General features: G+C 44.7%; 1 protein-coding gene across 1 annotated transcript in view; it reads left to right on the forward strand.

Moving 5' to 3' along the window:
* Positions 1-5,979, forward strand: part of PPP2R1B (protein phosphatase 2 scaffold subunit Abeta) — a 138,302-nt gene extending 132,323 nt beyond the window's left edge. The window contains exons 14-15 of the mRNA XM_063943257.1: positions 2,266-2,357; positions 4,546-5,979. Of these exons, the coding sequence (XP_063799327.1) occupies positions 2,266-2,357; positions 4,546-4,562 (109 nt within the window). The 3' untranslated portion in view covers positions 4,563-5,979. The remainder of the gene's footprint in view (positions 1-2,265; positions 2,358-4,545) is intronic.
* The last annotated feature ends 16,150 nt before the right edge of the window (positions 5,980-22,129 follow it).

The raw sequence follows: 22,129 nt of genomic DNA on the forward strand, positions 1-22,129 counted from the left end.
TCATGTGATAGCACTGTCAGCAGTGTTTCATCCCGGGAATGGAAACTGGGAAGCAGACTTCCTCAGCAGGCACGACCTCCACCCGGGAGAGTGGAAACTTCATCGGGAAGTTTTTTCCACATGATTGTAAACCGTTGGGAAATACCAAAGGTGGACATGATGGCGTCCCGTCTGAACAAAAAACGGGACAGGTATTGCGCCAGGTCAAGAGACCCTCAGGCAATAGCTGTGGACGTTCTGGTAACACCGTGGGTGTACCAGTCGGTGTATGTGTTCCCTCCTCTGCTTCTCATACCTAAGGTGCTGAGAATTATAAGACGTAGAGGAGTAAGAACTATACTCATGGCTCCGGATTGGCCAAGAAGGACTTGGTACCCGGAACTTCAAGAGATGCTTACAGAGGTCTTATGGCCTCTGCTGCTAAGAAGGGATTTGCTTCAGCAAGTACCATGTCTGTTCCAAGACTTACCGCAGCTGCGTTTGTCGGCATGGCGGTGGCACGCCGGATCCTAAGGGAAAAAGGCATTCCGGAAGAGGTCATTCCTACCCTGGTCAAAGCCAGAAAGGAGGTGACCGCACAACATTATCACCACATGTGGCGAAAATATGTTGCGTGGTGTGAGGCCAGGATGGCCCCACAAAGAAATTTCAACTCGGTCGTTTCCTGCATTTCCTGCAAACAGGAGTGTCTATGGGCCGCAAATTGGGGTCCATTAAGGTTCAAATTTCGGCCCTGTCGATTTTCTTCCAGAAAGAATTGGCTTCAGTTCCTGAAGTCCAGAAGTTTGTCAAGGGAGTATTGCATATACAACCCCCTTTTGTGCCTCCAGTGGCACTGTGGGATCTCAACGTAGTTCTGGGATTCCTCAAATCACATTGGTTTAAAACCAGTCAAATCTGTGGATTTGAAGCATCTCACATGAAAAGTGACCATGCTGTTGGCCCTGGCCTGGACCAGGCGAGTGTCAAATTGGTGGTTTTTTCTCAAAAAAGCCCATATCTGTTTGTCCATTCGGACAGGGCAGAGCTGCGGACTCGTCCCCAGTTCTCTCCCTAAGGTGGTGTCAGTGTTTCACCTGAACCAGCTTATTGTGGTGCCTTGCACCTACTAGGGACTTGGAGGACTCCAAGTTGCTAGATGTTGTCAGGGCCCTGAAAATATGTTCCAGGACGGCTGGAGTCAGGAAAACTGACTTGCTGTTATCCTGTATGCACCCAACAAACTGGGTGCTCTTGCTTCTAAGCAGACTATTGCTAGTTGGATGTGTAATACAATTCAGCTTGCACATTCTGTGGCAGGCCTGCCACAGCCAAAATATGTAAATGCCCATTCCACAAGGAAGGTGGGCTCATCTTGGGCGGCTGCCCGAGGGGTCTCGGCTTTACAACTTTGCCGAGCGGTTATTTAGTCAGGGGCAAACACGTTTGTAAAATCCTACAAATTTGATACCCTGGCTAAGGAGGACCTGGAGTTCTCTCATTCGGTGCTGCAGAGTCATCCGCACTCTCCCGCCCGTTTGGGATCTTTGGTATTATCCCCATGGTCCTTTCAGGAACCCCAGCATCCACTAGGACGATAGAGAAAATAAGAATTTACTTACCGATAATTCTATTTCTCGGAGTCCGTAGTGGATGCTGGGCGCCCATCCCAAGTGCGGATTGTCTGCAATACTTGTACATAGTTACAAAAATCGGGTATTATTGTTGTGAGCCATCTTTTCAGAGGCTCCGCTGTTGTTATACTGTTAACTGGGTTCAGATCACAGGTTGTACAGTGTGATTGGTGTGGCTGGTATGAGTCTTACCCGGGATTCAAAATCCTTCCTTATTGTGTACGCTCGTCCGGGCACAGTACCTAACTGAGGCTTGGAGGAGGGTCATAGGGGGAGGAGCCAGTACACACCACCTGATCGTAAAGCTTTACTTTTTGTGCCCTGTCTCCTGCGGAGCCGCTATTCCCCATGGTCCTTTCAGGAACCCCAGCATCCACTACGGACTCCGAGAAATAGAATTATCGGTAAGTAAATTCTTATTATCTTCTTTACACCTTACCCTTGTGGACTTTGTAACACACAAATGCAGCAGGGGTTGAAGGAAGAGCCTTTTAACTTAATATGAGCGTTTATTGCAGGTAGTGTAGCATACTATACTATATTTAAGATGATGCTTTGCTGGTTGAGAATTTTTATTGCAACGATAAGTTTATAATCTGTATCCTATACATAAATACAAAATAATTCAGAACACACATCTATTCTATTTTAGTACATTACAGACAGATGTGAAGCCTGTACTGCAGAAGCTGGGCCAGGATGAGGATATGGACGTGAAATATTTTGCGCAGGAAGCAATGACTGGTAGGTTCTGTGTACATATCTGCACACTGCTGATATAGGTGGGGGTGGGTACTGTAAGATTTTCAGAATTAACACTTGACACATGCACAATATCACCTCTCCCAGATTTTGTTAGTGTTACTTGGTGAGGTCATAACGTACTTAGGATGGCTGTATGCCCTATTATATGTAAGTGGGTAATCCAGTTTTTGGCCGTAAGCTTATGGGGGCACTCTGCAGTGGTTTTTTTTGCTCCATCTTTATAGATGTGCCAGAAAATTAGCAGACGCCTTACCATAATATGCGGTGAGGTGTACAGCCAAGGGGTAGCGGAACGAAGCCCCTTGCGCGCTCGGAGGTGAGCTGCGCTCACGACAGGTTCTATTCTCACTCTGGGTGTCGTGGACACCCGAGAGTGGAAATAGTCCCTGTTGGTCGGCACGCCGACCGTCGGGATTGTGAGGGGGCGGTATGTAGGTGCCGGTATTGTGACCAGCGGCCTCCTGACCACTGGTGACATAGCTACATCCCTTTCTTTTTAGGTCTTATAAACACTACAAAGAAACACTTTGTGGCTCCTATTTTGACAACAATCCACCTTTCCAAAAAACATCTGCACTTTAATTAAAAATGCTTTATTTTATTTGTAATTTTTTTTATTTACAAATGTCGTTGTCTCGATTTAAACACTTCCTATGTGTAGGAAAAATATGGGCGTCCAACAAGGCATACCATTTTAAAAGCTAGCCTACCTACTGCATTAAATGAGGGGTCACGTTTATATTTGGCACAAGATGGAGGTGTTGAGGGCTTTATCGACCTTCTTTGCCTGGACACTTTATTTATTTATTTTTTGTACTGTTTTAGCTTCAGTTTGGTGATCGGACAATAACTACTAAGCAAGCACATTATTTGAAAGAGGAGACTTCCCTTAAGACAGGGTCCCCTTATGTTTGTGCAGGCCAGTGTATGGGGGAGATGAGGCACAATATGCCCTTCCCCCATCTATGTAAAATATTTATTTTCCATTCTTCTGCTCCATGGGAGGTTTCTGTCCTCCCAGAGATCGCCTTACGACACCTATGTTACGGTATTGCGTTACCAGACAATAGCTGCTAAGAGTTCCACGTAATTTGAATAAGGGGTCTCCCTCCCTCCATGATTGTGGGGAAATATGGACTTAAAGTCCCTCCCCCAATCTCTGGCAATAGATTAGTAATTATAGCCAGTGGGGGGCATTTTGCTATGGATGACGAGTGGAATATGCGGATAAGCCTCACTTCTCAGTAACTCTATGCACACTAAAAGAAAAAATAACCTTAAGAATGCACTGACATCAAAAGTTCAAGCCATTTTTTGGCATTTTTACCTACCAATAAATGAGTAAATTATTTTGTTCTAAGTCTTTGTTTCACGTTTTGGGTCCAGGTTGAAAAAAAAAAAAAAGTTTAAACACCTGTCCTTAAACTATTAATGCCCTGTGTATGATAGTGAATAGAATTCTCTGCAATACATTTAACTTTAAGGCTAGGGCCCCACATAGCGGCCAAGTGGGTTCCGCTGAACTGCTTGGCTGGGAGGGGGGGTTTTGTGTGCACACGGATCCTGTTCTGAGGGATGCCGCAGAACAGGATCTGGCCAGTGGCACACGGGATTTCAATACAACACAGCCGCACTGTGTGAACACACACATTGAAATCCTGTCATCCGGTCCAGGTTGGATCCAGAGGCGGCGGAACTGCCGCATATGTGTGGGCGCCAGTTCAGTGGGACCCACTTGGCCGGAAGGAGACGGTCTTTGCAGGCGCCCATACATATGTGGCAGTCCCGCCGCCGGATCCAACCGCAGCATGCTGCAGTTGGGCCGGATGGCGGGATTTCAATGTGAACTATGTGTGGCCCTAGCCTGACTGGTTTTTAGGCCAACAAAATACACAAGGAAAACGATCACTCCTAAAAATGCTACATAATGGTAATAGTCATTGAATAGGTTGCTCTTTATACTGTAGCACTGGTGCCTTCACTGTTGGAGTTTTGGGATTTTTACCTTTCTATGTTAGGGGTTGATTCAGTTTATAGCAAATTTCTTGCAGCAATAACTGCGGCTGTATACCGCACTTGCAGTACCGCTGGATTTGCGGATAGGGGTTGCGTAAAGAAATCCACAAATCTGGAGCAACTACTAATCGCTATCTATCATTCCTTGCAGTCCTTGCCTTGGCATAAGAAGAATATGGAGACAACCACTTTACCCCATTGTTTGTTCAGTATGTAGTAGAACGATTGTTTTGAACCTCTGCGGAACAACCTTTCAAGACCTCACGGAACATATGGCAACTACTGTTGGAAGACCACATTCCCTGCACATGTGCCTCTTCTAAAAGACTTTGTTTGTTTTTGTTTGTTTTTTGTTTTGTACAACTTTATTTATGTATGTCCAATCTCATGTTTTTTATTTGCAGTTCAAAGGGAGTCTTGTTACTGGTGATGGTCAGAGCTTTTTGTTATTTTGGTGATGACATAAAGAATTGGGTACCCACAGACACTATTGCCAGGTTTCTTTAAATATTAAATTATTGAATAATCGATCAGCAGAGTGGTGGTCTGACCATCTGACACTAATGGTCATTGTCGTGTGTATTGGATAGAAATGACGGTCTGGCCACAGTGGATAATGTAACGGTGAAGAGACCGATGAGTCCAGTGTCATTGACTGAAGTAAAACAATTGATGAATCCATTTAGTTGACATTTTCATACAAAGAAAAAACCCAATTGGCTTCTTGTGTACAAAGGTCTCCGTTTGTGGTCCAGAACCCCCATACTCCAACCACATACTTCTATATTAAGTTGCTGGCCATTCATATAACGATTTGGGTATGGGGATGTACTTCTTAGGAGTGTTTTTTTATGTGTAATGTTTGCTTGCCACTGTGTAAATGGAACATTTGTGACGTAAAACCACTGGACCGGCTTGGTCAGTGAAAATGAATACTGGAGAAACCAGTCAGTGGAGATTAATTTTTTTTTGAGATGGAGACAATGAACTGTTAAGAACATATATGCTGTAACTGTGCCCGGAAGGCATTATTCACATGTGCATAATACATATGTGTCACATGCAGTAAGGGAACACTGTTGTAAGCTTCCTTCTCTTTGCATTTTATCTTCTTCCTTTGAGGACTGCAGGAAGGGTCCACCCAGCATCACCTTAACCCCCGCCCCCCTCCTTGCTGCTGGTGCTGTAATGAAATAGTAACACTGCGAGGGTCAGTACTTTGCATGTCTGGTATGATCAGGGGCTGTGCTCGCCTTCTGACAAGCAACCTCTTTTTCAGGTCTATTTAATGTGATGCCTCCTTGAAAAAGAACGTGGCATTCCATCTTTTTTAGTTTATTTTGTTAGCTGGTCTGCTTTGCATCCCCAATGCCTGGACAAAGGTTCCTCTCATTTTAAGATAATCCCTCTCCGCAAACTGTGTGCACCCCAATCACCCCGAGAAAGCCTTTTTTAAAAGTGCAAAAACTAACTGAAGTCCTCTTAGGACATTCCTTGAAGGTTAACTCTATAACGGCTGTAGAAATAGTGTCATGTAAGTGCTTGATTAAAAGGAAATAAACATTCAATTGGATTTACGCTTCAATGTGTTTAGATTATTTTTTTAGCTCTTTGAGGTATTAATGTATTTTTCCCTTTTACCTTGTGTTTATGATTCATGGCAACTGTTCCTTCTCCAAACTAATTAATAATATTATGTTCACAGTCCACATCGCTTTTTAGAATCTCAGTATACAGATGGCAGTTAGCTGACACGTGGAATGCCTTATACGTAGTACGTACATGATAAATCAGCGGACAGCATATATGTAAATCTGAGGAGCTCTACCTCATGTAATCATTCAGTATCTGATACACACGTATAACACAGCCTGGCCCGCACCTGCTTCCTGTTCCAGCAAAACACATGATTGTCAGCATGTGCAGAAAGAAATGTGCTGTGCACACAGCTACCCACATTAACCAGTGCTGGGATGGTTTGTGCCACAACCCAGTCATAATACAGCAGACTGCTGAAAGAGCACACTGTCGCTTTACTGGTTAAGGGGTATTGAATTAGCAGCAATATCGCATCAATTTGCAGCGATTGCCATTTTTGCATCTTTTTGCCTAAAAAAATACTTTTCATGGGTATGCACGCTTCCGCAATTCACCCGATATGCAAAATAGGGAAACGGGATTGCATCGACAAAATGGTGATGAAAGTGGAAAATGGGTAAGTCTGTCTATACCCCCAAAAGAGCTAAACGAACATCGGGTAACAGTATTAAAGTTTACTATTGGTTATAATAAAAGTATTTCTGGAACTTAAATTAGGTCATATGGCTGTTATATGCATTTTTTTTTTAAATGATCGTTTCTTTTTCTTTTCTTTTTTTTTTTAAACTTGGAGTACATAAAAATGGGTATAAGTGTATATTTGGGTCATTTTAGGAGACTCGCCCCAATATTCCTATCCCACACCTTGTACCCCAATTTCCATCATTTTGCACTTTTTCACCCCAAAAATGACGTCATTATTGGCCATTTAAAAATAATTAAAATCTTCTAAGTGCCTGATTAGTTACTCAGGGGGTTGTCCCAGGGGTTCAGAACTGAATCCAGACCATTTTAACTTGAAATAGGGATTTTCCCTAAGTTACCTGCTCAGTTGGTGAATTGAAATTCGTGATAAAATTACATTAAAACCATTTTCGTGGACAATTGAATAGGTGTGTGGCTATTTACCGCAAGTCGCTGTAATTTTTGAATAATTTTACCACGATTTGCAGAAATTTTGCATAGTTTTACTGGAAAAAATAGAATTTCTTCCTAACAGCGCTTGGACTGATTATAGTAATGATTTCAGATCTAGAAAGGTTGAAGACATTAAGAACACATACTAGGGTCCGTACCGATTCATATTTAGTTATTTTTTTTATTTTTTTAAAAGTTAAAATAAAAGACTATATTATTCATACCTGTGAGCAGGATAAGTGCCATCCATCCAATGTATAAATTATGTTTTGAATGGAAATACTGTAAAAGCACTACTGGCAACATTTGAAGTAAGAATAAATCTATAAGAATTTCTAAAATATAGCTGTATGGAGCCATCGTTGATAACTTTGCCCCACACATTGTGGTCAGTGAATGGTAGGGCCTCACACTTATAATAGGCCCTGTTCAGTCTGCACTGTTAAATGGCCAAATGCAGGCTTAATGTAAATTAACAAAGTTGAAACCTTGAATGCACATTAAATTAATTTTGTCCCAAATTACTGTAATTGCCTACAACAAAATTGGATTTCGCTTTCACTGTAAAGTCTATTACATGTTTCAAATAATTTATGGTGTAAAAAAATTATTTTGAAATAGCTTAGTTGCAGCTATATGGTCTCTCCCATAAATGGTTCTCCCCACCTGGCTTACTCTTGTATGGAACTACACTAGGCGTTTTGTGCCCTTACTCACTTTACAGAGGATAAGGTCCTAACAGAACTCTCAAAGCTGAAAGTGGATAAATTAATGGGGCCAGATGGGATACCTCCAAGGATACTAAAAGAACTTAAAAGGGTGCTGGTAGCGCCATTACCAGAATTACTCAACCAGTCAATAGCTACAGGAGTAATTCCAGAGTATTGGAAAATAGTGAATGTAGCCCTATTGCACAAAAGTGGAAGCAAGGAAGAGGCAAGCAACTACCGACCAGTGAGGAAAACATTGGGGTGTAGAGTGGATCTTGATCCAGAGACACCCAACAGGCTAAAGCTTTAGGCTGTCCCAGGATGCATTGGGGCCTTCTCTATAAACCTTGCCTCCAGGCACTGGAGCTCAGTTTCGAGTTGGTGCCTGCAGCAGCAGGTCACCTAACAGAAGGGCTGCACTGGCAGCCCTGAAAAAGATTGCGAAGAAGATTTCTTCGTTGGGCTGTCAGTGGTGTATGTCAGGGTGAAACTTCAGCACTGCAGCTCCACCTCCCAAGCGGTGTCGCATACTCCCTCGATTCAGTTCCTGGGTACTTGCGGTGGAGACGCTCCAGCTTAGGCACACAGTCGCAGACACTCTCCTGGTTTGCATGGCTGCTACAGGGAGGAGGAAAGAGGATTCCCTATTCTGTCCGTGACTTAGGGAGACGGGTCGCGGTGCTGGCGTGGACACCATCTCCGAGCAGGGATCCCACTGGACCTCCGGGGCGTCTGAGTACAGGTCGGGTGTACGAACACCCCATTTAATAAGACTCACAGTACCTGGGGTGGAAGTCCAGCATAGGGGAGGTGGTGCTTGACCTATAGCCCCTCCCCTGGCCCAGGGAGCCATCTCTGAGCAGATTTTCCCATCCTGGGCCTGCCTCACACTATCCCTCACACCCTGACTGAGACGCTGGGCGCCATCTGAGTATAGATGCGGCTGGTCTCTGGGACTGCAGGGCAAGGTCTCCTTTGTAAAGCCTCCTGTATACAGCACTGTGACTTTACAAACACTTGAGTATTCTACATGTCTTTATACAGACAGCGTTAGTTAAGAAAAAGTGTACCACGCTGTGAGATTTTATATATATATATATATATATATATATATATATATATATATATAGCAGCCTTGGAAGCAGAGGCACTCTACAGACTGGTAAAATAAATGTACAGCCTTTTATTACGGTCCTACGCCATTTCGGGGCGATACCCCGTCTTCAGGGACAAGCATATATATATATATATATAATGTGTGTGTTGTTTTGTGGCGGCACTCATCAGACTCAATCCAAATCAATTAAAGCGGTTTCAATTTATTCACTAGGCTGAATAAATTGACACAGCTTTAATCGATTTGGATTGAGTCTGATAAGTGCCGCCGCAAAACAACACCATTTCTACATAGTGATTTCTCATCACTCGGAGGGCACCGCAGCAATTTGTATATGGGGCATTTGGAGTGCCGAGCTCACTTGGACTATATATATATATATATATATATATATATATATATATATACACACATACACACATACACACACATATATATATATATATATATATATATATATATATATTATTTAGAAAATAGTGGTTTCAAGTGCTACACCACACAGATGTACAGAGTCTTACAGTCCTTAGATATCATTCAAATTCAATAAAAATCCTTCCGCACTCCCCTATAAGGAGGGTGGCAGCTTTCCTCCAGAAAACCGATGTTCCATGCGGTTCAAGGTAATAAATCTGGAAAGAAGTGAGAAATAGCGCCTTCTAGTGCAGTAAATAGGAGTCTTATTTTACGGATACCTTCACCAGTATAATACACCCTTGAAATGCACAAATACCATTTTAAGTGGACATATCCACTTTTTATGTCACATGTGTCCAGTGGGTAATCACAATCAGGATGGCTTTTCATTCACCACGCATTGGCTTCATATAGTTCCGATCCCCGGCCAGTACAATCAAAAAGAAAAGAGGGGGAAGGGCACAAGAGACACGCCACCAATAGTGTAGTAAGTCTAACACAATTTAATGGTTTACATACAACATATGCCCATACATTTAGAAAAATAAAATACAGCTTATCTGATCTACAGCAGTTCGATCAGGTCAGTAGTGCTCAACGCCGTTTCGTCCCTATGGCGTTTGCAGCCTGGACTTCATCAGGAGTATGCTGCCACATTATCCCTCTGCTCTATTTAACCTAGCAGTAATTGTTTAATTAGGGGCTGTGTTTACCGCCCTCTATGGATTCCGGTCCTGCCATTTCCGGCTATTTAGTGTGTTATTGTGGGTCTCTTTAGAAACACCAATAGAAAAAACCCGCTGCTGGCGGCTTCCAGTAGCACGATGACATTACGCCGCCGGTAGCGCCCACATTAGCGTCTTGGACTCTCTTCCCGCTTGTTGCCTGTTTCCGAGCGGGATGACGCAGCTGGAATGCATCATGACGTCAGCGACGACTATCACGTGTCCCGCTCGCGGCATCCGCACATGAGCAAGGGGTACATCGGTCACAGTGCCGCCTCCCTACCCATACAAAGACCACGCGCCCGGGTAACACAGTGACCCTCGGGTAAACTTACATTGTAAGCACACTTTCTCAAAATTCATTATCGATAACGATCTATTAATAAATAAGTACCACAAACTCAGACACATAAAAATACACAAAAAATATATAAAATAAAATAGGGAACATGGGCCTTAATTCCTACCAACACATTAATTTCATAACAATGAAAAACAATAATAAAAATAATTAATATTCTATACCCACATACGGAAACATGGACTAGCAGCAATAAGGAACCAGAGGATTTACATTAATAAACAATTTCTAAAAAATGTAACTATAAAAAAGGTGCTATTTCATAGTTGTCATTTAAACCATGTGGTACTAAAGTATTCAATTCAAATATCCAATACATTTCACGCCTAGACAGTTTGTTCTCACGGTCCCCTCCTCTGGGACCCAGCTGTACCAGTTCAATTGCTTTAAACCTTAAACAGTTAACATCTGAGGCATGAAATGTTTTAAAGTGGCGAGGAATCATATGGCCATCAACTTTATTTTTAATGCTCCTTACATGTTCTTGAATTCTTATTTTCAATGGCCTTTTTGTTTTTCCTATGTATTTTAAATTGCAAGGACATTCTAACATATAGATAACCCAAGGGGTATTACAATTTATCATGTCCTTGATAGGATAAACTCTGTCATGACTGTGGTTTTTGTGAACCCGGTGTTAGTGAAGTCTGTGCGGGCGACTGGAGGACTATGTCAATATAGGGCTGGTCTGTAGGAATCAGTGAGAAGGAGCAATCCCTGACCGGGGATCGAACTCGGGCCTCGGCAGAGGAAGCCGTATCCTGACCACTGGATCACCAGGGACTTGGTGTTGATAGCAGGATGATGAATGTATTGGTGAGACTGAACTGGATATAGTGTCAAAGGAGTAGGTGCTTATGTACTCAAGGTTACTGGTGAGACTGGGATGCAACTGTAATTCGGGCTGGTACCGGATATAACTGGAAACGCAACTGAAAGTATAACTGTCGCTGTGACTTTAGGACAAGGCTGAAGAACACTGCGGGTGTGGCTTTAAGTTTAAGATGAGAGTGTAGAATACTGCAGCTATGGCTTTAAGATGAGACTATGGAATACTGCAGCTGTGATTTTAAGATGAAACTAGAATACTGCAGCTGTGTCTTTAAGATGAGACTATGGAATACTGCAACTGTGACTTTAAGATGAAACTAGAAATACTGGATATCAGTGGTAACACAACTGTAATCCAGACTGGGTAGCAAAGGAGCAGAGTTTTACAGGAACCGAAGTACAAGTGTTACCTTTAGGGAGCTCAGCTTCTAAGCTCACACAGCTGTGTGTGACACGAGGAACTGGCCGAGTTTCCAACTCAAGTCTCCTGACTTATACTTCCTGGTGATTGGTGAGCAGTGTCAGGTGATTCAGAGAGTCTCAGGCTGGCACAGGATTGGACAGCTCTGGGTCAGGTGAACAGTCACTGTCATGTGAGTACTCTAGACTAGACTGTGGAGTGAGGCCTAGCAGGCCGAAAGAACACTGAAGCCTGAACTTCTGCAAATTAATAGAGGATGCTGGCTTTCAGGCCCAAACCCCAGATTGCTGAATTCAGATTCACACAGAAGGTTAAACACAGCAGGTGTAGCTTGTTAACTCTTATCTTCCAGGCAGAGAACTCAGCACTCAGGAAACTCATGGTAATGGCAAGCTGTTTATCCCAGTGAGCAGAAAAGACACCGGATCCAGGACAGATGGCAGGGGTAAGTCACCCAATATGAGAACTACAGTCAGGATCGTGACACTCTGGAAGCATCAACATTTGTAACATTCTGTGTATTCACATGTATAAATTTACAAATGTTGCAGTGATTATTTATAAAAACCTTTTAGAGAGCAATCAAATATACCTTTCCTCACTATTTCTTTTTTTCTTTAACATACTAGGTGCCAGATGATCTTTTAAATTTTTTGCTTTTTTAAAAACCATTTTCGGTTTCACTGGCAAAACTTCACTTAGAACAGAGTCCATTTTCCGTATGTCCCAATGTTTTGTTAAGATCCTACGTATCTTCCCCTCATGCTCATTGTAAGAGGTGATAAAATTCAATCCATTCATGTTTGATCCGCTATTTTTATAGACCAAAAGGTCCTCTCTAGATTTCAAATTGGTCTTCCTTATAGCGTCCTCTGTAAGTCGACTACGATATCCTCTATTCTCAAACCGTTTGGCATAGATTTGGAGTTGTTGCTCACATTGTTCTTCCTTACTACAGTTTATTTTAATTCTGCAAAATTGAGAGTAGGGGATATTCGCTTTCCACTGTGGAAAATGACCACTCTTGCAATGCACGTAGGAATTAGTATCCACCTTCTTGATAAAGTTGAAAGTTTGAATAATGTTTCCCTCTCCTTTCAGAATGAGGTCCAAATATTCAATCTCCACTTGTATGTAAAAGTTAGGTTGTAATCATTAACACCAATGTAATTTATATGATAAAAAAAAATTCCTCCTCACCATCCCAAATTAATAAAATAACATCAATATACCGTTTAAAAAAGATAATATTTTCTAAAAAAGGGTTATTATAAATATACTTTTGCTCCCAACTGCCCATATGGAGGTTTGCAAAACTAGGGGCAAAAATAGTCCCCATAGCTGTACCACGTACGTGAATATAGAATTGATCAAGGAATTTAAAATAGTTATGAGTAAGGATAAAATTAATTAAAACACAGATAAAATTCTTATGCTCCTCGTTTAATTCCTGATCCATCATAAGAAATTCCTTACAAGACTCGATACCTTTCTTGTGCTCAATGGACGTATAGAGTGACTGTACATCTATAGTCAACCAAGTATAGTTCTTCCATTCTACATCCTTAAGTGCTTGAAGTATTGATGTAGTATCCTGCACATATGATGTTAAAAGGGGTACATATTTCTTTTAAAAAAAACTCAACATATTCTGAAACATTGGCCGTGAGGGAATCTATCGGTCTACCGGGTGGATTGACCAATTATTTATGAATTTTCGGTAGGAAGTAGAAAATTGGGATAATGGGGTGATTCTTAATAAGAAATTGATATTCATCTTTTTTTAATGATCCTCCTATGTAATGCATCTACTAATATAGGCCTTAATTCTTCAACAAAATCAAAAGTTGGATCTTTAGTTAATTTAGAATAAGATTCAATATCGCTTAGAAGTCTCCATGCTTCCGCCTCATAATCTATTCTGTTCAAGATCGCGAGGCCACCACCCTTATCTGCCTTCTTCAGGACTATATCTGTATTGTTTTTCAACTGTTTTTAAGAGCTTGCTTCTCAAAGTTCGTAAGATTACCATTGGTTTGTACGGATGTCCAAGTATCTTCAAACAAATCCTTTTTAACCAACTGATAAAACATCTCAATCTGACTGCTTTTTGATTCCAGTGGGTAGTACCTGGAGGGTAACTTTAAACCCGACTTGGATGTATTCTCAAATTCCTTGTCATAATCCTTCCTTATAAAATGTCGTTTTAACGTTAGTTTCCTAACGAACTTATTTAAATCTGTAAACAATTGAAAATGATTAAGTTTAGATGTGGGTGCGAATGATAAACCCTTAGTAAGCAGAGTCCTCTCTGCTTGTGACAATTCATAATTGGACAAATTAAAAATTCCATTTTCCCCTAAGGCTGATTTCTCTAATAGCGGATGTTCCTTTTCTTTTTGTACCAGTTTAATCCCTCCCTGTCTTCCTCTTCTTCGACAAACCTTTTTAAGGGGGATGCTCGATGTACAGTTTCTCGTAAATACGGTAGCTTTCTTTGTGGTGCTTGTGAAGCCGCTGGGGATAAAAAATCGTCTCCGTCTGTTTCTGAATCCAACCGATTTAGGGCCATATACCTATTTTTGTGTCCAAAAGTCGCTTGTTTAGGTGGATAATATTATCTCTGTGGGTTCTTGGTCCTAGCCGGAATGGTCTTCCACTCCTTATTCCTCCTTTGGTTAGAGCAGGGGTGGCCAACCCGCGGCTCTTTCATCCGCCGCATGCGGCTCAGCCGAGTCCTGGCCACCGCTGCCCTGGCCCCCCCCATCCCCCGTGCTCACTGCGCTGCTGCTGTCACTCTGTGAGGGGAGGAGAGTGCAGCGTGCGCCTCTCCTGCCCCTCACTCTCCGGCGGCGGTCCGTGATGAGCCAATCAGAGCTCGCGGACCGTCAGCTAAGGCTGCCGGACCGCGAGCTTTGATTGGCACACGGACCGGCGCCTAATTGAAGAGAGACAGCCGCCGGAGAGTGAGGGGAAGGAGACGCGCACGCTGTACTCTCCTCCCCTCACAGACAGCAGCAGCACGGGGGAAGGGGGACGGGCAGTCATGTACATCTGGCACTGGGGGCATTGCTGGCACTGTGGGGACATGTATACCTGGCACTAGGGAGACATGTATATCTGGCACTGTGGGATCACTGGCATTGGGGGCATAGCTGGCACTGTGGGGACATATATATCTGGCACTGTGGGGTCATATATATCTGGCTCTTGGGGGACATGTATATCTGGCACTGTGGGAACATATATATCTGGCACTGGGGGCAGAGCTGGCACTGTGTGGGGACATGTATATCTGGCACAGGGGGCAGAGCTGGCACTGTGTGGGGACATGTATATCTGGCACTGGGGGCAGAGCTGGCACTGTGTGGGGACATGTATATCTGGCACTGGGGGCAGAGCTGGCACTGTGTGGGGACATGTATATCTGGCACTGGGGGCAGAGCTGGCACTGTGTGGGGACATGTATATCTGGCACGGGTCAGAGCTGGCACTGTGTGGGGACATGTATATCTGGTACTGGGGGCAGACCTGGCACTGTGTGGGCACATGTATATCTGGCATTGGGGGCATAGGGGGCACTTTGGGGACATATCTATCTGGCACTAGGGGCATATCTGGCACTGGGGGGAAATGTATATCTGGCACTGGGGGGACATGTATTTCTGGCACTGTGAGGCATATATATATCTGGCACTGTGGGGACATATGTGTATGTGGCACTGTGGGGACATATGTTTCTGGCAGTGTGGAGGCACCCATTTTTTGACACTTTTATATGTATGTGGCACTGTACTGGGACATTATATATATTTGGCACTGTACAACATGACTAAAAACGGAGTTATGACACAAGGTCATACTCCTACAAATGTCATAACGAAAGGTGCGCGCACAAAATGGGGTGTGGCTTTGTGAAAACTAGACCACGCCCCCATTTTTGCACGCACGCCTTAGGCGCACGCATGATACTGGCTCTTGCCCTTGACTACAGACATATTCTGGCTCTTTGCCTCTTGACTGGTTGGCCACCCCTGAACTATAGTCTGTGATTGTGCAAATAGTAACCGTAATGAAGAAACAAGGAGCCTATAGCCCAGATATCTATTTCAGGCCTAACTGGATATAGAAAGAGCATTAAAATAATTTCGGAGTCAATTGATTTGAAATGCAGCATCTCTTGAGGACCTATAAACTTCAATACATTACAGATCAGACCATCTTTGATCATGTAAAGCTACACTTAAGGAGCTATTCAAATGTTTGTTCTTTAGCGACAATTAAAGGGCGCCCATTGTTGCTATTCAATTGTTCTCGGAGCCCTTTAATTATTGCACTTATTGCGCCAGGTTAGACAGGGTTTAGTCGCGTAAAGCGGCAAAACCCGTCCAAAGTAATGGGCGCGTTTTCACACATTTCAACTCTCAGCCTCTGGAGGTGTGAGCTGAAAAGTGACTGCTGTGGCTAATGGGCGTCTGATTGGAGCAACATTTAAATCGCTCCGATCAGACGCCCATTAGTGAAAACAATCTCTCCAACAATTGAATAGACCCCTTTGTATTATTAGTATACATGAGATACATCCGCTTACATTAATACACACCATGTACAGCACTTCTAATGCTAGTTGCTGTTTTTTTTGGTACTTTTTACGCATTAGTAAATACTTGAAATGTGCAAGAAAAACAATGTCAGTAGTGTTGTCACCGCTGCAATCTAAAATGTAAAATGTTTTTAAAATATGTTTGGAAATTCTGTTTTCTCTAACGTCCTAGTGGATGCTGGGGACTCCGAAAGGACCATGGGGAATAGCGGCTCCGCAGGAGACTGGGCACAAAAGTAAAAAGCTTTAGGACTACCTGGTGTGCACTGGCTCCTCCCCCTATGACCCTCCTCCAAGCCTCAGTTAGATTTTTGTGCCCGAACGAGACGGGTGCAGGCTAAGGGGCTCTCCTGAGCTGCTTAGTGTAAAAGTTTAAAGTACATACGGATAGGGCAGAATTGAGGACTCGTCCTCAATTTCTCCCTAAGGTGGTTTCAGCATTTCACTTAAACCAGCCTATTGTGGTGCCTGCGGCTACTAGGGACTTGGAGGATTCCAAGTTGCTGGACGTAGTCAGGGCCCTGAAAATATATGTTTCCAGGACGGCTGGAGTCAGAAAATCTGACTCGCTGTTTATCCTGTATGCACCCAACAAGCTGGGTGCTCCTGCTTCTAAGCAGACGATTGCTCGTTGGATTTGTAGTACAATTCAGCTTGCACATTCTGTGGCAGGCCTGCCACAGCCAAAATCTGTAAAAGCCCATTCCACACGGAAAGTGGGCTCATCTTGGGCGGCTGCCCGAGGGGTCTCGGCTTTACAACATTGCCGAGCAGCTACTTGGTCAGGGGCAAACACGTTTGCTAAATTCTACAAATTTGATACCCTGGCTGAGGAGGACCTGGAGTTCTCTCATTCGGTGCTGCAGAGTCATCCGCACTCTCCCGCCCGTTTGGGAGCTTTGGTATAATCCCCATGGTCCTTTCGGAGTCCCCAGCATCCACTAGGACGTTAGAGAAAATAAGAATTTACTTACCGATAATTCTATTTCTCATAGTCCGTAGTGGATGCTGGGCGCCCATCCCAAGTGCGGATTGTCTGCATTACTTGTACATAGTTATTGTTACAAAAATCGGGTTATTGTTGTTGTGAGCCATCTTTTCAGAGGCTCCTTCTGTTATCATGCTGTTAACTGGGTTCAGATCACAAGTTGTACGGTGTGATTGGTGTGGCTGGTATGAGTCTTACCCGGGATTCAAAATCCTTCCTTATTGTGTACGCTCGTCCGGGCACAGTATCCTAACTGAGGCTTGGAGGAGGGTCATAGGGGGAGGAGCCAGTGCACACCAGGTAGTCCTAAAGCTTTTTACTTTTGTGCCCAGTCTCCTGCGGAGCCGCTATTCCCCATGGTCCTTTCGGAGTCCCCAGCATCCACTACGGACTATGAGAAATAGAATTATCGGTAAGTAAATTCTTATTTTTTTTAATTTTACAATCTATATTCTAAAACACAGGTGTTCCCATACTGGGTGCCACAGATTGGCAGTTCAGTCCTAAATCAAATTATTTGGGCTGACACCTTTGCAGCATACAGCCATTTAGACAGGCTGCAGTGTGTATCACATTGGCCGTCTGGACCGCCCACTTCACACAGGAAGGAGATGGCCACAGTCAGCTGGTGGGCAGCCTATCCGAGGCTTGCCCACTCTTCTGTGTTTCTGCAAACGCCACCCAAGATTTGGGATCCTCCTGGATGTTCTGGCTAGTATTGTTAAGGCATGACTATAGAGTTTGTTTATAAGCATCTCTAACCATTTTCCCAGCACACATTCGTGCCCTAAGATATTTTTGTTTGGACAGATTAGAAGTTTCAAAGTTGGATTAATTCAATGTTGAAAATAACTTGTGACGAGGGGGCGTGGCTTGGCCGAGCATGGAGTAAGAAGCTAGGAGTTAGAGCTTAGTCTATCCTGCTTTATATATCCTGGTTCCCCCGCTCGTGGCTGCTACTGACCCGGCTCACGCGTTGTGGCTTTTAACCCTGCTCATTTTGAGGGGTCTGCGGGACTGTGTTTCTGCCCTGGGAAGCCGCTGGACGAGTCGCGGCCTACACCGCTCGGCCTCGCTCCTTCCGCCCTGCGCCATCTTGGGAACTAACAGCGGAGGCCGGAGCCGCGCTGGGACGGAGCTCCCTTCACTTGCACCCTCTGCTGTTTTCTGCTGGACCGGAGGTCAGTGTGTGTCCCTGTCTCCTTCCACCTTGCGTCTGGCGGACTGCATGTCCCTCTGTGGCGGTGATAATTACTGACGGCGCTGGGGTGCATCTGCCTGCACGGGCCATCCCTCCTCACATCCCCTGCCTTTCTGCACTGCTGGTCGGAGCCTCCCAGTCTGCACTACTCTGCCTGCGGGGCTGCCTGGATACCTGCAGCTATCCTGCTCTACCCACACTGCTGGGTGACGCTTCCATATCTACACTACTCTCCAGGAGGGTCCACTCAAAAGCCTGCTATTGATTATACTGCCTGACCACTGACACTAAAGATTTCCTTTTCCTTGCCTGGGTTTATTCACCTGCGTGAGACTCTGGAGTCCTGGGGATTTTACAGCCTGTGGTGAGCAGGTATTGTTTATTCTATATCATTGCTGAGGGAGCCCTCTTTCTGCACCCGTGTTCCACCCGTGTCCCATCATGGTGCGTGGGGGCAGTGCTGCTGCTGCTACCGCTGCTGCTAAACTTGAGAAATATGCTAGAGGCTCTCAATCCTCCTCCCAACCCACCAGGGCTGCTACTCCCCCATCCCCCTCTTCCCCCTCGGGATCACCACCTCGAGAAGACGACACGTCTCAGTCGACACAGCAAATTCTCTTAGCCATATCCACGTCCGAGCACAGAGTCATGGATAAAATTGGCCAAGTACAGGTGGATATCACTTTAATCAGGCATGACATGCAAAAGATTCGTGAACGGGTGGGGGAGGCGGAGCACCGTATCTCCGACCTAGAAGACGTCACCAATCCTCTTAAAGACACAGTTTCCAACCTCACAACCCAGATGTCGGCAGTTAAGGCGAAGCTTTCCGATATTGAAGGAAGACTGCGTCGTAATAACGTTCGCTTTGTGGGCCTCCCGGAGAGAGCGGAGGGCTCCTCCCCAGAATCGTTCCTCGAAACATGGCTTCTCCGACTATTTCAACGCGATGACTTTGGTCCTCAGTTTTCTGTGGAGAGGGCCCATCGATTGACTGCCAGGGCTCCTCCCCCGGGCACACCTGCACGCACTTTCATAACCCGTTTTCTACATTACAGGGACCGGGATGCAGTCCTGCGGCTGGCCCGCACACAGGGTCCTTTGAAATTTGACAACCATGATATTTCTGTTTACCCAGACTTTGCCGTAGATGTCCAGAAGTCGCGTACGCAGTTCGTTCAGGTCAAAAGAAAGCTTCGTGACCATCAAATTCAATATGCCATGTTGTTTCCGGCACGTTTAAGGGTGGTGTATGATGGCTCCACACACTTATTCAATACCCCTCAAGAGGCGGAGGCCTGGCTGGAGCGCAGACCCAGGCCCCCTATTTAAGGACTGTTTCTCCCTCAGAGGTCGCATTGACTGCTGGGTTTTGTACTCCTTCTAAACATGTAGCGGGAATGATCTTTATTTCTAGGAGCTGAATGCTAGGATATAGCCTTTTTTGTAGAGGCATTAGTTGTCTCTACTCCCTAGGGTTGTTATAGGTTCTCAGCCTTAGTTTAGTTAGGGTTTTTTCGGGATCCAGGCGTGTCTAGTTTGGGATGGATATGCAGGGAGGGGGGGGGGGGGGGGTTGGGATGTTCTGGGTTTGTTCTTTTTTTTGTACATGTATTGCTCCATGTGTCACTGTGCTATTTTTTTTTATTTTTTTTTCTCGAACTGTAATGTGTCCATGATTTCTTCTATGTATGCCTTCTGCTCTCCGTATGCTCTGCCTGTGTGCTGGCGGGGGTCGTAGTGATCCCTTTGCTCTTTCCCCCTCTACGTTATGGGTTCCTCTCTTTTGCGCGCCTTGCTTGCCTTGGATTTCCCTCTTCTCCTGCCTCTCCATATTTGCCCCTTGCTTCTTTTCTCCTTCTGTCCTTTCTCTTTTGTATCCATGGCTGCATGGGTTGATGGACTCCGCATACTCGGCTGGAATGTGAGGGGCCTGAATGACCGCATTAAGCGGGCTCTGGTTTTATCTCAGGTGAGAAAGTATAGGGCAGATGTCATATGCCTCTCCGAAACGCACTTAGTTGGTACTAGAACCTTGGCTCTCAGGAAGCCCTGGGTGGGTCTCTCCTATCATTCCACCTTCTCTGCTAACTCCAGTGGGGTTTCAGTTTTGGTGCGGAAGTCGGTTAATTTCCATTTAGTTCATAGCCAAATTGACCAATATGGCAGGTATGTATTTCTTAGGGCCTATGTTAACCGTACACTTTTGCACATACTTGCTGTCTATGTCCCTCCCCCCTACAGTAATGAAGTACTCAGGCAGGCAATGTCGTTTCTTGCTACTTCTCCCTCAGCTCCGGTCCTTTGCATCGGTGATTTCAATAATGTTTTGGATAAAGTTTTAGATAGGTGGGCTGAACTTCCCCCTTCTCTACCCTCTGCCTCCCCGTCCCCCACTCCGTTTGCGAGGTTGGTTTCCGAGCTTGGACTCCTGGATATTTGGAGGTTGAGACACCCTAAACAACTCCAATACTCCTGCCACTCGGCCAGCTTTCACTCGTTCTCGAGAATAGACTTGGCCCTCGTCTCCCCTGTTCTCACTGCTAGAATACTGGATGTCCAGTACCTTCAGAGGGGAATCTCGGATCACTCACCTCTGCTGGTGGTCCTGGATTCTGTACCTGCCTGTGGGACTAAACTCTGTAAATTGAATCCCTTCTGGTTGACCTTGCTGACTGACCACGAGGCCTTGCTTAGTGAATGGAGTGATTTTGGAGTTCATAATGCGTCCTGTTCTGATCCACTGGTTAAGCATGACGCATTTAAAGCTTCACTACGGGGCTCCTTCATACGACACATAGCTAATGTCAAGAAATCTAGTAGGGAGGAAGAGATGCGCCTGGAGCTTGCCTGTTCCAAATCCGAGTCTGCTTACCTCACTACTAGGACCCTTGGTGATCGGGCAAGGTGGGATTTGGCCAGGAAGCCTGGTCTGACCACTTGCTTGATAAATCAAGGCGCAAATTACTTTTCTCCCAGCACACCCTCTATTCACAATCGGACACGGGGGGTAGTTACTTGGCCTTTCTGGCTCAGGGAGAGAGAACTGGGGGTTCCATTCAGCAGATCTGTGATACTCAGGGTGAAATGGTATATGCCACTCCTGAAATAGCCCAGGTTTTCTAGTCCTTTTATTCTTTGTTGTATGCCTCTAGGGTCACCTATACCCCCACTCAACTACAGCAATATCTTTCAGACATTGCCCTGCCGCAGCTGTCCCAACAATCTGTAGATATTTTGGATGCTAATATCACCCCAGAGGTGGTTGAGGCTGCTATTGCCTCCTTCCCTAATAAAAAGGCCCCGGGTAGCGACGGTATACCGGTTGAAGTTTATAGTCAATATCGTGCATACTTTGTCCCCTATCTTTTGACTCTCTTTAATGCATTGATGGAGGGTGCTCGTCTACCTCCCTCTATGTCCGAAGCTATTATTGTGGTGATCCTTAAACCGGGTAAAGACCCCATGGCCCCGGAGTCCTACCGCCCGATCTCATTGCTACCTACTGATGTCAAGATTTTGGCCAAAATTCTGGCACTTAGACTCAATAGTGTTATCACCTTGATCATTCATGATGATCAGACAGGATTTATGCCAGGCAAGTCCACCCTCCAAAATTTGAGGC

The sequence above is a fragment of the Pseudophryne corroboree genome, chromosome 10 (assembly GCF_028390025.1).
Source record: "Pseudophryne corroboree isolate aPseCor3 chromosome 10, aPseCor3.hap2, whole genome shotgun sequence".
Classification (NCBI taxonomy): domain Eukaryota; kingdom Metazoa; phylum Chordata; class Amphibia; order Anura; family Myobatrachidae; genus Pseudophryne; species Pseudophryne corroboree.